Source organism: Verruconis gallopava, assembly GCF_000836295.1.
Source record: "Verruconis gallopava strain CBS 43764 unplaced genomic scaffold supercont1.3, whole genome shotgun sequence".
Lineage (NCBI taxonomy): Eukaryota > Fungi > Ascomycota > Dothideomycetes > Venturiales > Sympoventuriaceae > Verruconis > Verruconis gallopava.
The window spans coordinates 97337-112263 of record NW_015622139.1 but is presented as its reverse complement, the minus strand read 5'-3'; the positions used below and the strand labels follow the sequence as shown (position 1 = coordinate 112263).

General features: G+C 53.4%; 7 protein-coding genes across 7 annotated transcripts; 2 read left to right on the top strand and 5 right to left on the bottom strand.

The window, feature by feature from the left end:
* Positions 1–2978: 2978 nt before the first annotated feature.
* Positions 2979–3332, bottom strand: PV09_00985 (uncharacterized protein; the record flags this gene model as incomplete). The annotated part of the gene is made up of 1 exon (XM_016353815.1): positions 2979–3332. The coding sequence occupies one exon, from the start codon at positions 3330–3332 to the stop codon at positions 2979–2981; it is 354 nt and encodes a 117-aa protein (XP_016217910.1).
* A 138-nt stretch (positions 3333–3470) lies between these two features.
* Positions 3471–4950, bottom strand: PV09_00984 (uncharacterized protein). Its single transcript, XM_016353814.1, has one exon. It carries the CDS (start codon positions 4754–4756, stop codon positions 3662–3664), a length of 1095 nt encoding a protein of 364 aa, XP_016217909.1. The 5' UTR covers positions 4757–4950; the 3' UTR covers positions 3471–3661.
* An 86-nt stretch (positions 4951–5036) lies between these two features.
* Positions 5037–6652, top strand: PV09_00983 (uncharacterized protein). Its single transcript, XM_016353813.1, has 4 exons — positions 5037–5307; positions 5364–5513; positions 5568–5681; positions 5745–6652. The coding sequence occupies exons 1-4, from the start codon at positions 5287–5289 to the stop codon at positions 6543–6545; spliced, it is 1086 nt and encodes a 361-aa protein (XP_016217908.1). The 5' UTR covers positions 5037–5286; the 3' UTR covers positions 6546–6652.
* On the bottom strand, positions 6535–8559 carry PV09_00982 (uncharacterized protein). The gene is made up of 2 exons (XM_016353812.1): positions 7170–8559; positions 6535–7116 (listed from the first exon to the last, which is right to left on the bottom strand). Exons 1-2 carry the CDS (start codon positions 8275–8277, stop codon positions 6698–6700), a joined length of 1527 nt encoding a protein of 508 aa, XP_016217907.1. The 5' UTR covers positions 8278–8559; the 3' UTR covers positions 6535–6697.
* A 386-nt stretch (positions 8560–8945) lies between these two features.
* PV09_00980 (uncharacterized protein) lies at positions 8946–12423 on the top strand. Its single transcript, XM_016353810.1, has one exon. The coding sequence runs from the start codon at positions 9036–9038 to the stop codon at positions 10227–10229; it is 1194 nt and encodes a 397-aa protein (XP_016217905.1). The 5' UTR covers positions 8946–9035; the 3' UTR covers positions 10230–12423.
* Positions 10312–11475, bottom strand: PV09_00981 (uncharacterized protein). Its single transcript, XM_016353811.1, has one exon. It carries the CDS (start codon positions 11240–11242, stop codon positions 10595–10597), a length of 648 nt encoding a protein of 215 aa, XP_016217906.1. The 5' UTR covers positions 11243–11475; the 3' UTR covers positions 10312–10594.
* A 1199-nt stretch (positions 12424–13622) lies between the features above and the next one.
* PV09_00979 (uncharacterized protein) lies at positions 13623–14827 on the bottom strand. Its single transcript, XM_016353809.1, has one exon. It carries the CDS (start codon positions 14553–14555, stop codon positions 14220–14222), a length of 336 nt encoding a protein of 111 aa, XP_016217904.1. The 5' UTR covers positions 14556–14827; the 3' UTR covers positions 13623–14219.
* Between the last annotated feature and the right edge of the window lie 100 nt (positions 14828–14927).

Genomic DNA, 14927 nt, shown 5'->3' with positions numbered 1-14927 from the left:
TCCGTCCCATGTTGCATCGTGCACGAAGCTCAAGCCCCAGACTTGTCTTGCCCCGCACGGACCGAAGACGGGGGTCTTCACATGACTTTCTTCCTTTGGTGGCGTAGTATTACTTGAAAAATTGAAGATTCCCACTCAAACTTGCCCATGGGCATGTGAGATGTGATCTTCATGAACCTCGGCCAGGATCAATTGTTTCTAGAAATGCTCAGCGGCGCGGATCTAAGGCTTTCTTTTACTGGATCCTTCTCTTTCTACTCGTTCCAGGCCCCTTGGCCCCCATTTCCCTCCTCTTGGGACTGCCGTGACACTATCGCCTGCTCGTTTGTGAATCGCGGACCTTTGATCCCGTTGGCCGATCTGAACTTTGGAACGGTTGGCAGGGGAGGGGGGCAATGTGGGAGAGGGAGAGGGAGGAGGAGAAGAAGAAGAAGAAGGAAAGAGGGATTCAACGTATTTTCACCTCTTTCTCGCTTCTCTCTCTCTATTTTCTGGTTTTTTCTTTATTTTAATTTTTTTAAATTGTTGTCCTCCCAGGATGGACTTGCGAAATTGAGCCTTCAGGCCAGCCTTGCAAAGGGCTTGAAAAGGAGGCTTTTTCTCCCAACCCGGCCAGGGAGGGTTTCCGAGAGGGGCCTTCTCTGCATTGGATTCATTTGAGAACCCGGCCGTACAGACATAGACTTTCTTTTCTTTTTGCTAGGATTTTCTTCCTTCGCCCTGAAGAGGGCAATGGAGAGAAAGAGGGGGAGACAGAGAGTATTGAGAGCAGTGGAGTACGGGGCAGCAGGAGTTGCTATTTGCGCATTGTCGCTGTGCTGCTCGCCACTGGCTCCTTGGCACCTGTGACCACGATTCGTCCGGCGTACCTGGTTGTCGTCCACTGCTGGAGCTCTCGTTCGCCCAAGCGAAGAATGATGTAAGTACTCACAGACGAGCCGGGCGATTCCTCGGCCCCCTCATCGTACTCCGCAGAAACGATACGAAGAGCGATGCGGGCGTGATCAGATGCTGGTGCAGCAAACGAGATGCACGTTCGATCGCGGCCGTCCAATCTCGTTGTGGCCTCGGCAACAAGCGCAATGCTTGGGGAGCATCGCCAGACGTTCTCGTCTGCGGAGAAAAAAAAACCCCCCTGCGGGTCGCGGCAAGGGCTGGTGCGCTGTCGACTCTTAACACCAACCAACAACCGGCCCTCGCCTCAGAGAAGAGTGATGCGTGAAGGGGAGGGGGAAGGGGAGGGGGCGGAGGGCGCGTCTGTGTTGTGTACGTGCATGTGCAGGATTTCGTGCTTCTGCCTATCATCGAATTTGCCATTTATTGGACCTCGCAACCTTTTCCCACACCCGAACAGCGGCGCGATCGGAATGGGAATCGTGGACCGAAGTTGCATGCTCGACAGGATGCACTGCTCCGTACACACACACACACACACACACACACACACACATACGCTGAATACAGAAGTAGAGGCAAGAGGAGCAGCGTAGCTCGGTAGGAGTAGTAGTAGGAGTAGTAGTGGTGGTGGTGGGTTTAGCAGTTGTAGCACTCGCTGTATGAAAAGAAGCGAAGAAAGCCATGTGCCACGCTCCAGCCAGAGCGTTTTCTTTTTTTTTTTTTTTTTTTTGTTAGTCGACTGATTATTGTTGACTTTATTTTCGTTTCAGTATAATTCTGCTCATGACAGCACAGCACTGCACACTGCACTGGTACGGAGCAGCAGCACCACCACCATCACCGCTACTACTACTACTATTACTACTCCACCACAACTATTACTACTCCACCACCACAACCTGTACTATTTTCCCACTTTTCCCATCCTGCCAATAATCCGGGGCTCGGCTGGGCCAGCCCGTGCCACGGCTCCCATCCCTTTCCGTCTCGCTAAGCCGATGCGAGTTTAGGTCTGCCGACACTTACTCAGGTACCGTACGCTGCTCGTTCGCCCGAACAGGTTTGGGCCGCTGCTTGGTCAAACAAGCCTCCTCCCTCTTCTCTCCCTCGCTCGCTTTCGTTCCCCAAACGACACTGGCCGTTCAGGTTGCATGACCTTTCGGCACCGCTCGTCTCAGGACCAGCGGCCGGGGGGGGGGGTTGGGGGGTCGGCGCCCGTATAACGCCCCATGAAACTTTTTTGTCCCATGGCGCCTCTTACATGGTAGACTGGATCGTCGTCCGGGAACCCGGCGTGCTAAAGAGATGTGCACAATCTAAACGGGCCTTTTGGCACCGCCTGCTGGAGTGCTCAAGAGCGATCTGTTGCCTTTCGTACAGGTATATAGGTTTGAGTCGTGACGCCCATGCCTCGCCCTTTCTTAATTGCTCCCTCGTTCCCTTCACTCATCCGATCCTCTCACCACTTCCATTGTTCCGTGTGGATTTGCCTTCTCCCTACTGTTCTTACTACTTCGGGCCCTCACTACCCTCACCAGCTCATCACCATCGCATCAAAATGAAGTACGCTGCCGTCCTTCTCGCCCTTGCCACCTCGGTCTTTGGCCAGGCTTCTCTCGCAGACCTGCCTACGTGCTCAGTAAGTTAATCCCATCCGTTCCGCCGCCCGGGTCCTCGTCGAGATGCCATCCACTTCTCTCCTGATTCGTTGCCAGGGTGCTTGATACCCAGCAGGGAATTAGAGCGCCCGTGTTTCGCGCGAGATGCTCGTGCTGTCTGCCTTCGTTGTTCTTTTCTCTCGGGCCATGAACGCAGAAAGAACAAGGTCAAAAAACAAATTGAGTAACACGGCTCTTCAAGACGGGACGCGGAGGAGAATACACAGGGCACCCAAAATTCCACCACCTTAAGAATTGACGGCTGACTCGAAGGCTTCACACAGATTTCGTGCCTGACTAGCGCGGTCAGCTCGAGTGGCTGCGGCGTTACGGACTATGCGTGCCAGTGTGGCGCCAAGAAGGCCGACATCACCGCCGCCGTGACGCCATGTCTGCAGAAGGCCTGCGACGCCGCTGACCAAGCTAGTAAGTCCCAGACAACGGCGATGTTGTTTCATCGTCCAGGAGCAAGAACCGTCTCGCTAACCGCGGCGCCCCCTTCTCCGTTTCAACAGAGGTCCTGTCCATCACAAACGAGATTTGCGCCTCCGTCGGCGGCTCATCCAGCGCCGTCGCCAGCGCGACCAGCGCCATTGCGTCCGCTGCCTCGTCTGCCTCCTCCGTTCTCTCTGCATCCGCTGCTTCGGCGTCGTCCGCGGCTTCTTCCGCATCTTCTGCCTCATCTGCCTCGTCCGCCTCTGCCGCCTCAAGCGCGGCGGCTGCGACGACCTCCAGCAGCGCTGCTGGTGAGCGCATCGGTGCCGCTGGTGCGCTCATCGCCGCCGCAGGCCTGCTCGCTCTGTAAGAAAATTTGTTCTTTTGACAGCCCGCCAGCGGGGGAAGGATGGATCGCTGGGCTAGGGGTAAAACCGCTCAGCATATCTCGAAGCATACTTTGTCCGACGGGAAAGGGGATGGTAGCACTTCAGTCCCGCATGTTCTCTAATTATTTTTTTTTTCTTGTCGGTCTTGCAAGAAAAAAATGTAACAATTTATTTCTACTGGGAGGGCCACGCCAACTCGCCTTTCTCTCCGCCCCAAGCGATGCTGTCTTCTTACAACCAAGAAATGCGTGTCTGATGTCCTTCCGCCACGTCGCTCTTGCCTTACTCGCGCTCTTGCTTCCTCATCGTCTCCTTCCACTTCTTCGACCAGCCCGTGAACTCGTCCTCCCCGTCCTCCCACGACCGTTGCATGCTGTCGGCCAGAGCGTGCGCGCTGACGACAAGGCTGTGTAATTGCGTCTTGGCCTGCTCCGTGTTGAGCTCGTAGAACGCGCCCGCGAGCTCGTCCACTCCCTCTCCAATGGCCTGCATTCGCTCCAGAAGGTCGTTCGCTCTCGTTACGCGTGCGATCCGTTCGGACCGTCGCGACGCATCCTCGTACTCGGGCACGGTGAACGTCTTGGCCCGCCGTTTGATGATGGCCTGGAACAGCATGTTGACGAGCTTGAGTTGTTTGAACGCCGCATCGAACAGCTCCTTTATGTCCTCTCTGTGAGCAGGGAGCCTGCCGCCCGCGAACAAGTCTTCTGCGCTGTTCCGGTCGTCGTCGTCGTCGTCGTCGTCGCTGCCCGCCACGAAGCCTTCGTCTTGCTCTTCCTCATCTTCGCGCCATTCCTTCAGCTCTTCGAGCGCATCCTTTATCATGTCCTCGCGCTCCTTGGCCTTCTTCAGCACGACGTCTACCAAACCTCGCCTTTCGAGTTCCACCAGCGCATCGCAAGCCTCCCATACTTGCCCGGTGCTGACCAGCGTCTTCTCCTTGTGCTGCACCGACTCGACCCTGACGGTTCCCCCTTGACACTTGCTCCTCACATCTGCCAGCAGGATACCGAACGCGCCCGTCGCGGCTTGTACTCTCAGCCTCGCCTCCTTCGCAAGCGACTCCGTCCACATCTGTGGGTGAACCACCCCCACGGCACCCACCATGCTCGGCACGCACAGCTTCTCGCATGCCGCAAGCTCCTTCTGCACCGCCGACGGCGTGAACGGCTCGTTGATCAGCAGCAGTCCAATCTTGGTGGCGTGGGCGCGCAGCAGCTTCGCCGTGTCGCGCAGGACGAGCAGCGGGTTCGGCGCATCCGTCGACGGCGTCGTCGAGCTCTTTGCAGGCGTGGACGAGCTTAGCGTTTGATTGCAGCGCGCGAGCAGCGCTTCGACCTGCGCCACCTTCGCCAGCAGCGTTGCGCTCGTGGCCATCTCGTGCTTCGAACCCTTTCGACGTCCCCCGCTGCTATCTCAAGAAGCAAAGGCGGGAGGGGATAAAATTTAAAGGACACTGGGCTCGGAATAGTAGAACTTCCGAATATCGCGTCTATCAAGGTGTGCCGTTACATTATCTATCTTGTTGTGCAGGAAAGTAGGGCAATATGAAGCTGCGGTGTCCAAATAAGATTTATGAATGACACTGCTCTCTCTTTTTTTTTTTTGGTCCGCAGTTTTACCTCCAGTGCGGGCAATTTTACGCGAATGGTTGTAAAACGCCACTCACGTACCGTATCAAAAACTTTGTTTGCGCTCGCCATCTTGAAATAACCTTGACTCGTATATTCCAGGGAGGATCAGAGATCTGAATTGAAAATATCTGCGTTCGAATCTCAAGAGTGCATTTTTTGCTTACACGTCAGGGTAGTCATTATATTTGAAATATTTTTTTTCTCCTGGGATTTTCTTTCGATTCATCGTGCGGGATTCTTGCTCCCGAAGCGGTCTTGGAGAAATAAGAAAACATGCCGACGGAACTGGAAGAAGTAGGTAGACTATAGAGACAAAAAGGTTCAGTCTGTTGCTAACGTCTGATGCACAGCTCGTCGAGTTCCTACATCACGGCAATACGCAAATACGTCAACTAGCTGCCGAGAACCTTGTGGGATATTCGACTGCTCAACCGGCGCTCTTTAAAAGCGGCCAATTGACGCCAATAAAGGATCTCAAGCTATTGGTCAAAGACTACACCGTAAGCTCGTTGGCTTGAAATTCTGACAACGGAACGTGTTTTGACGACCATCAGCCCATAGCAAAGAATGCGCTGATAATGCTCATCAATCTGTCTGACGACCAAGAGGTCCTCAAGTTTCTGGCTACCGACGATGAATTCCTCGAGAGCCTATTATCGCGGATAACAGTATGTCAGTCAGCCAAGCAAAAAGGTACAAGAGCATGCCCTTTGACCAAGCCCTGAAACTAGAACGCGAACGAGCCAAATGCAAACGAGATGTGCATGCTGCTCGCCAACCTGGGAAAGCACGAAAGTTTGACCCGACTGCTGAAACTCGAGCGGGCGTTGCCGAAGACTAAGGGACTGTCTACGTCAAAGAACGCTTTGGACCAACTGATGGACTGTTTCGTCAAGGGCGCGGACGGCTCGCTTAACAAGAACGCGGACTTTGACTACCTGTCCTACCTGTTCGCCGACGTCGCGAGCAAGCCGGAAGGCCGGGCGTACTTTGTGACGCCCAGAAAAGACGACGCCGACATCATCCCGCTGAGCAAGCTCACCGTCTTCACCGAGCACAAGTCCGACGTCCGGAGACGGGGGGTCGCTTCCACCATCAAGAACGTGTGCTTCGACACGGACGCGCACGCCCGACTGATGGCCTTCGACGGCGTCAACCTCCTCCCGTACATACTGCTGCCCATTATGGGCTCGGAGGAGTACAGCGACGAGGACATGGAGGGCATGTTGGACGATTTGCAGCTGCTGCCGCCGGACAAGACCCGGGAGAAGGACATGGAGATCTTGAAGACCCATCTCGACACGATCCTGCTACTGACGACGACGAGGGGTGGCAGGGACGTGCTCAGGAACATAAAGCTGTATCCAATCATCCGCGAAACACATTTGCATGTCGACGACGAGGGCGTTCGGGAAGGTTGCGATAGGATCGTGCAGGTCATCGCTAGGGACGAGGCACCCGAGGGCGAGGAAGAAGCGAAGGCAAAGGAAGTGGAAGAGGAAAACGAAGACGAGATGCTCGTGGAGGTATGATGTAAATTTCTTACACATGAACTAAACGATTGCTGTACAGCAGATATTTGCAACATGCACGAAACGATCACGCTGATGCAACTTGAGTGGTGATCTTTCGCACCACAGTAAAAACGCCATTCGCCTTTCTTTATTTATCCCCATAAGATTTCCTAAGCCGGAGTAAGCGAAACCTTTGTGCCGTTAGCCGAACACAATGTCAAGGTCAGACCCTCTTTCCAAGGGCCCGGGTCTCTGCTCTCGACGTTCTTGAACTCCTGGCACAAGCGGCATGTTACATATCCAGCTTCTGTCAGTGCGTACTGCTGGCCGAGGCAGATACGAGGGCCACCGTTGAAAGGGAGATACTCCCAGCCCGGTCGCAAAGTCTCCCATCGCTCGGGACGGAACTCATGTGCGTCCTTGCCGAAGAATCGAGTGTCGCGATGCATGGCGTATGTTGAATATGTGACAACATGACCTTTTGGAACAAAGACAGGTGACCTGCCGTCGATTCCACCACCTCGGGGGAGCACGGTGTCACGGACGGCAAGGCGTGAGTTCACCGGCACGACAGGGTGGATTCGGAGAGCTGCACGTTGTTAACCTTACATACAGGAGACAAAGGTACCAAGTTAAACTCACATTCGTTCATACAGTACTTGAGATACTTCATGTTTCGCAGCTTTTCGTAGGTGGGAAGCTCGCCGTCCGGAAAGGTCTCCTCGACTTCACGGCGTAGCTTCTCGTAGATGGCTGGATTCTTCGCAAGCATAAACCACATATTGGCAAGCAACGAAGCGGTCGTGTCGCGGCCGGCGAGCAGCACGTTCAAGATTTCGTCCTGGAGCCTGGTCTTGTCTTGCGTGTCTTGTGCTAGCGTGTGCAGGAACACGTACTTCTCCTCGCCGCTCTTCTCGACGTCCACTTTCTGACGATATCGGATCGCCTCTTCGACAAACTGGCCAACAAACTTGTGGCAGAATTTCGTCGCCTCGTCGGCCTCCTTGTCACTGACGAACAAATTGAGGATTCCTCGCCGATTTCGAGACGCACACGCATCTTGGGCGATTGTGAACGCCTTGGCGAACTCTGCGCCACTAGCATCATCTGCGCCTTCCTTGAGCGTATTTGTGGAAACGCCAAATAGGAACTCGGTAGCGCTGTCGATAGTGAAACGGAAGAAAAGATCTTGCAGGTCTACGGTGCTTCCGTCCCTCGGGATCTTCTTCCAGAGCTTTTGGATGTGGCGCTCGAACGCTTCGAGGTCTGCAACCTGGTCTCGAGTGAAGTTTGGTCGGATCATTGCTCTTGAATGAGCCCAGAAGTCGCCGTCCATGGTGAAAATACCCTTTCCAAGCAAAGGTCCAAGCGCGTCTATTCGGTTTCCAAGGCTGTAGTCTTTGAACTTCAGCGACAGAATGGTCTTCACGTTCTCCGGCTCCCTTGTGACGATAATCTTTCGCTGGGCCATCTTCGATCCAAACGTGTTACCGTACTTCTCGAAGTTATTCAGGATACGATCCAGAAGTCTATGCTCATTCTTGGCGCGCACGCTTTCGATTATGTTATCGATGCCAAAAATGGGATCTTTTATCGGGAAGTGGTGCAAAAGCGGTTGGCATCCATTTTCTTGTTGAAATTTGCGCCTCGCTAGGTACAGAGAGATCTGGTTGTAAGCTATGGCAAGGGCGACGGCACCGGCGAAGGCACCGGCAACCACGCTTGGATCTGACGAGACATTCGAAAGCATGATGATTTAGAAGGTTGTTACTGTTCAACAGCTGGTGCGAAGCCACACAGGTGAAGTAGGATCAGACGTAAGGATATAAACGCGTGGAAGCTGTGTTTCGCCCCGACTTCCCGACGGACTCGGAGCTAGCTCGTCAGGGGGTCACCGATCTGTGGTGCGTAAGTTGATGCTCTTTGCGGGGTGGAGATGAGCCGCGGCTTTAAATTCTGGATTGCGATGACATGAGATTGCATACATTCCGGCCGCAGACTGGCGGGGCACCAGTCATCTTAAGCTCACGTTGGGCGGTCGCAAAGTTGCTCCGACCTTCGAGCTTCGGGAGGGTCACTGGATGGGCGTAGCCTGCGGGCGTCTGGGGTGACAAGGGCCAACGGAGAGACCGATTCGTACAGGTTACGAGTGCTCTCGGGCGTAGTTGTCGCATTCGACCAATGTTTCCGTCGTAATATTTGCTGCTGTAATGCGTGTCCACCTGCCCAATAGCCATATCGATCGTCCAGCTGCTGACTGCTGAGCCGATCCATGGCAACAAAGTCGAATGGATGAGACTCTCCAGCGAAATGCGCTGTACGCGACGTCTGATTGGTGTAGTAATATTTGGGGACAGCCTTGACGTCAGCAAGCCCACGTATCCAGCGTGCCTAAACTTAGCATTCGAGCAAAGCAGTAACAGATTGCTGCCAAGCGAAGAGGAAAAAATAAAGAAAAAAAAAAAACAACTGGAGACGTGTCTTTAATGCTCGCTTGCAATTCCATCTATGGCTGCCTCAGCTCCATCACACTGGGCGAACAGCTCGGGAACGTTGTTCAAAAACCCATGGCCATCCGCAGAGGAGGTCTCATGGAGTGAGCTGTACGACGGAAAGTTGCCGGTTTCATGGCATGATCGGAAGGCTGGAAACGAAGACATCAGCGTCGTTAAGCCTGACTGGGGCGATGCTGCACTTCAAGCAATCTCTCCATCCGAGCGAGACTCAGGACGGTATTTGATAGGAACTTGGCTAGGCCACGCTGGTGCACTGGCCGAAATACCGTCTTTGAGTTCCGGAACACACGAGTCTAGGCAAGCCGCCGCCAAGGACAGTGTATATCTGGTTTTCGACCCCATCTTTTCGTACCGTGCAGGGCCAACGCCATGGACAGGTCCTGCGCGGCTCCGTCAAAGCCCTTGTGGGGCAGAGGACTTGCCCGGTTGTGATGCAGTCTTCATATCGCATAACCACTTCGATCACCTCGACCTACCCAGCGTGACGGCACTGTTGAAGGCTTACCCCGGCACCCTCTGGTTTGTTCCTCTGGGTCTGAAGAAATGGATGCTTGAGACGGGTGCAGAAGACGAAAACATCGTCGAAAAGGATTGGTGGGAGTCGTGGACAGACACCATCAAAGGGCAGCGCGTCAAAGTCACCAGCGTCCCGGCCCAGCATAATTCTGCGCGAGCAGGATTCGACAAGAATCAAACACTATGGTGCGGATGGGCGATCGAACGCTTTGCCGGCTCGGCACGCGAAGGGGCAATCTATCACGCCGGCGACACCGGCTACAGGCGATCCAAAGACTCGACAGTGACTTGCCCGGCGTTCAAAGAGATCGGCGCCAAGTTTGGCGGCTTCGATATCTCCTTCATCCCGATCTGGCGAGGTGGCACCCTTGGTTTGATTTCATACTGGGGCCTGAAGTTGAACCAAAGTGCCATCGCCATGGTGCACCATGCCTACCCAAAGGACGCCATTGAGATTCACAAGGATGTGCGCAGCAAACATACAATTCCGGTGCATTTTGGCACTTTCGTTGGAAGTGCGGATGAGAGTCAAGAGAGCATCCAGGAGTTCAGAGAGGCATGTGAAGCGGCAAAGGTGACGGGATTCGCAGACGAAGACGTTGGGAATGGTCGTGCGGATCTCCTCAGCATCGGAGGAAGCGGTGTGTTCACTATTCAGGATCGAATTTGAGCTTATTGCTTCATCCTGGATGAAGATACCTCCATGGTAGTAAAGAAATACTTCTGGTCACGACATAAGAATAGAATATCTAGTTTGAATAGGTCAGGAGGAAGTTCTATATTGTCCGTGGCCGATACTATTGTACAAGTACAACTACTCTCGGGAGCGCCATCGACACTCAACCGAACGAGTCAGGGCTACATGTTGCAGACGGAAAGAAGAGATAACCATGGGATATCACGCGTGAAAGGGGGCTTGAGACTTTTATCCACCCGATACAAGGAACAGGAAACATAAAACGCAATGGAAGACCTAACCATAACACTGTCAAATGCCGGGGTCGAATGTTCCCTGGAAAGCAACTCTTTCGGGCATTAGCGGAAAAAGGAGGTCACGTCCTTGCTTCGGCGTCGAGCAGCCCTCCAGGCCTTGGCTGCCTTGCTGCCGACAGCATCGCGTAAGACGGTGTTGGAGCTATTAGTGCTTTCGGAGCTCCGGCGATCGAACTTCTTCTCTTCTTCCGTCTCGTCGGCGCGAGGCAGTCCGCCCCAGCCGCTGTTGAGTGTGCGCCTCGAGCGCGCCTCCAACAAGTTCTCAGGCTGGCTTTCGAAGTATGTGTCCACACGGGAGTTTAGTGCCTTATTTTTCTCGCCCGCAGAAAAGACAGGGCTGCCGAGTGCTGCGTTGGAGATACTTGTTTCGCTCCCGCTTCGAGCAAGGTTGCTTCGTTTGGAATCCTTCCGCGCAACGTTGACGGTCGTACTCAGGCTTGGTGTGCGTGACAAAGGCGTGCTGATGGAGCTGCTGCGAGAATGAGGGCTACCCCCAAAGAGTAGAAACTCTCCGTTTTCAAGTGGCCAGCTGGAGCAGAACGGACAGAAGTCGCAGCGAATTTCCCATCCCTCGATCGCTAATTTTCCCGGACAAGAGTTGAGGTTGCCCCCTGGGATACACGGCCTCAGGAGGTGGTACCATCGGTGCTGACATTCGTTTAGTGAGACGTTCAGCTCTGCCTTACACATGATGGAGGATGCAGGCCGTGGATGCCGGTCACTTAGTGCTTCTCGTAAATCTGTATCGATCTAAGATGCAGTCAAGAACGTTCGATATCAAGTAGATATAGAACGACGACGGCTCGTGCCGGACCTTGGGATCACCGCTTTTTTTTCTTCTAGAAAGGGTGCTGCTGTGACGTGCTCGGGACCTCGTCCGTCCCTGTCAGCAATCTGACTGGACAGTCTGTCCGTTGCGAAAGCACGTGGCAAAGAGATAGGCGGTATGTGATTGATGGGACGACTGCTTCCGAAGAGAAAAGCACGGTCAGCAAAGGCGAAGTCGCACAGGATAGGCACAGGCGGAACTCTGTAGCAGATCTTATTAAATGTACCGAGCCGAAACCTTGCGGGAGGAAGCGCGGTGCTGGCTAGACAGGCAAGATGCAGGTAAGGCTGGAATTAGTCGAGGACCGGGTACCGGGGAAGTAGGGCAGCGGTGACGTGACGGGCTGGTGTGTAAGGCATGCGAAGTACTTTGCTCAGGATTCGTAATGATAGGCGGAGAAGAACAATCCGGATGCGTCCTGCGTGGAGTGGCAAAGGATAAAAGGGCAACTTCAAGCCTCTCCACAGATCGAGGGAGCACACACAAACAAGATATACAGCCAGTGAAGCAACGCCACCCGGATCGGCAGGGGCTCTATCTGAAATGCCGTGCAACAGCAACAACAATGAAGCGACGGCGAAGCCTGCGATCAAGGCTCGGCAGGCCGCGTGTATGGGTCTGCCTAGTGATGTTCGGGACGCTGCGGCCGGAGCAGTCATGGTTACGTGGTCACCACCAAAGCGGCTGACGTCTAGAAAGTCAGACGTGTGGACGCTCAGCTGTGATTGATTTCATGGAACTTTGACCTTGGCTTCCATGGTCGGAAATGGTGGAAAGCCAGCTAAGGACAGGCTGCAGCGAGCGGCCCGTTCTTCCCTTGGCCTAGCGCGTGTTCCGGTACCAAGCAGTCGGAGCTTTTGCGTGCATCCCATCTTGGAACTCCTTGGGTCAGAGCCTCGGGACAGGCGGTGGGAGACTGATGAGCGAGCGGCTTCTGCTGCGTTCTTGGACGACTGCTGAATCGCTGGATTATTGCTGTGGCACGGCTATGGTGTTTGTGGATGCGCTGCTCACCGTACACAATCGAAGACGTGCTCTGCTGGTTGGCTGATGATAAGGCAAGACTGCACGTTCCCGTTGGGTGCTGCCAGCCTTGATTTCCTTTTCTTCTTCTTTCTATTCTTTCTTTCTTTCTTTCTTTCTTTCTTTCTTTTTTTTTTTTTTTTTTCCCTTTTTTTGTATTTGTGTGTGTTGTGTGGTGTGTGGGCGAGCGAATGTCTCAAAATTGCAGGCAATGTGCTTCGCCCTTCGGTCAGCACAGGAGCTACTCCGTCCCGTAGCAACAGCATGCATGCCAGAGCGGCAACAAGTTAGCTTTGCCGTGCTTGAAGTCCAGGAATGCACAAGTTCCTGTCTCTCGCTGTGCAGATCTTCGAGGTTCGGTGTGTCTGCCGAGAAAAGATCGGCCACACGGGCGCCAAGGCTAATCTGGTTCTGATAACTCTATCATGACCTACACAAAGTCCCTGCACAGCGTTACTATTCTACATGCTTCTTTGACATTCTCACGTAACCGCTAGTCGCAAACAATGAAGACGTTGGCACGATGCAATCATTACTGTCCCCGGACATTTCTCCCCAGATTTGGAATCATATTTCTGTCCAAAGTGAACCAAAGGACCAAGACTTGCACAGCCACGAGACCAAGAGTAAAAGAAATAGGGGACGTTTGAGCGCGCGTGGACGTTTGTCGTGCCAAGTCGTTGGATACGGACGAGACTCATACACTGCTGTCGATCACTTAGACAACTCGCTTTATTGCCAAGCTGGTCGACTATAATGAATACTTGAATCGCCATGCGTCCTCTCCCTGTCTGTCAGATTGCAATTAGTACGTGATGATCATCCTGTTGTCTTTGCGCTGTTCATCCGAGTAAGTTTCCAGTACTTCACGTGCGCGCTGCTCCCAATTCAAAACCAGCCCTGTTCCCGTAACCTCCAAGACCGGCCGTCATGTAAAAACGCGTCGAATCTTCGTGTTGCAACATGTGTGACAGAGTACAAACCAGGGCTCCGCAAAGTTGAGGCACACAAAGACTCAATAGTGCTACTAGCTCGAGGCCAGGCATTGCAAGCAATGCGTTGGTGAGGTAGCAAAAAACACATACACGCAAAACTCCTTTGTGTCTCTTGCTTATCCGGTGTTGGCTATTGTTTCATCTGAACTTGGCACGGATCAAGTGAAGAACTTCACTTCAGAGAGAAGAGTCTGGAGAAAGCCGAAGAACACTTTAGACCGCACCGCTGACGTCCCATAAAATTGATTGGTGTGGTCATGCCTTCGAGTTGGTATACTTTATCCACGTCAAGCTGGGTTACGGCTAGCTGCTTTCTACCTTGCAAAGAAGCCAAGTCTGATGGACAAATCGCAGCAACCACAAGCCATCCCTTAGACAGTCTTGAAGGACGATAGGCGGAGGGGTTTGCAGAAAGTCGGAACCGATTCCGTTCGTTGATGACTTGTCATCGAAACAGAACCCGTGAAGCACATGCGACGCTGCTGAGCAGATAGTAGGGTGCTCTGTGGATTTTGCAACGACCGTAAAATGGCGCCATTCGTAAATCCGCGAACGCTATATATGCAATGACAAAGGACTCGGACATGTAGTCCTAGTTTTCTGTTGGCCCCATGTGCTTTGGAGGGCTTGTACGGTCATCTATTTCCCCAAAACTACAATGCGAACTAGACGTTTTCTCGACCTCATTGGGCTTCGGCTTCGTGATTAGATTTATCGCTAGGTCGTCTTCGCCCCCATGGTCGCTTGTTGAGGCTCCTCCCCCCCGCTTTGATACACCTCTTTCGCGCTGGGGAGTCATTCCTCGAAGAGTCCTTCGTGCTCACACTCCAAGCTCACTCCAGCCACTCCTTTCGTAAGCCCAGCAACTCTCGACTCCGCCGTCGATGCCCTTCACGGCGCCATCCTGCCAGCATGCACATATGCTCACGCGGTTGTCCTGCCCGCTATACATTTCTCGAAAGCCCTCTTTCCTGCATGTCCTGCGCTCAACAAGATTTTCATACCTGCTCTTGCGATCCGCGAAGCCGTTGTCAATCCATTGCTGCGGTAGGAGCTTAAACATCAACGTTGAGGAGATGAAGCCCAGTAAAAGCCCCAGCTGAAAACCGAGCAGTAAAGTCACCACGACCTTCACCCAATTGGTTTGTTGGGGCATTTTGGCTAATTGTGTCCACACCGCCGTCCGCCTCTTGTTCTTCTTCTTCTACGTTCCACGCGACTTATGTATGTAGTTGTAAATACGAAGCCGTTCTTCGTACGCGTTGTGAGATAAGTTCCCGTTTCGTCGGATGTGCATGCGGAAGGAGACCGGTTGCGCGCGCCTCGTAAAAGGCGTTATGCGCTCATAGCCGCGTGAAATTTCGACCTTCGTCGAACTTGCCTGATCAAGCTTCAATTACACGAACTTGGAAATGTCGTTGGGTGAACTGGAGTGTTGTGTACCGCTCGCTGAGATACAGGCTCCTATTAGGTGAGACCCGATATCGGCACTTCCAAATTCATGGTCCCGCCAAAAGTCTACGAGAGT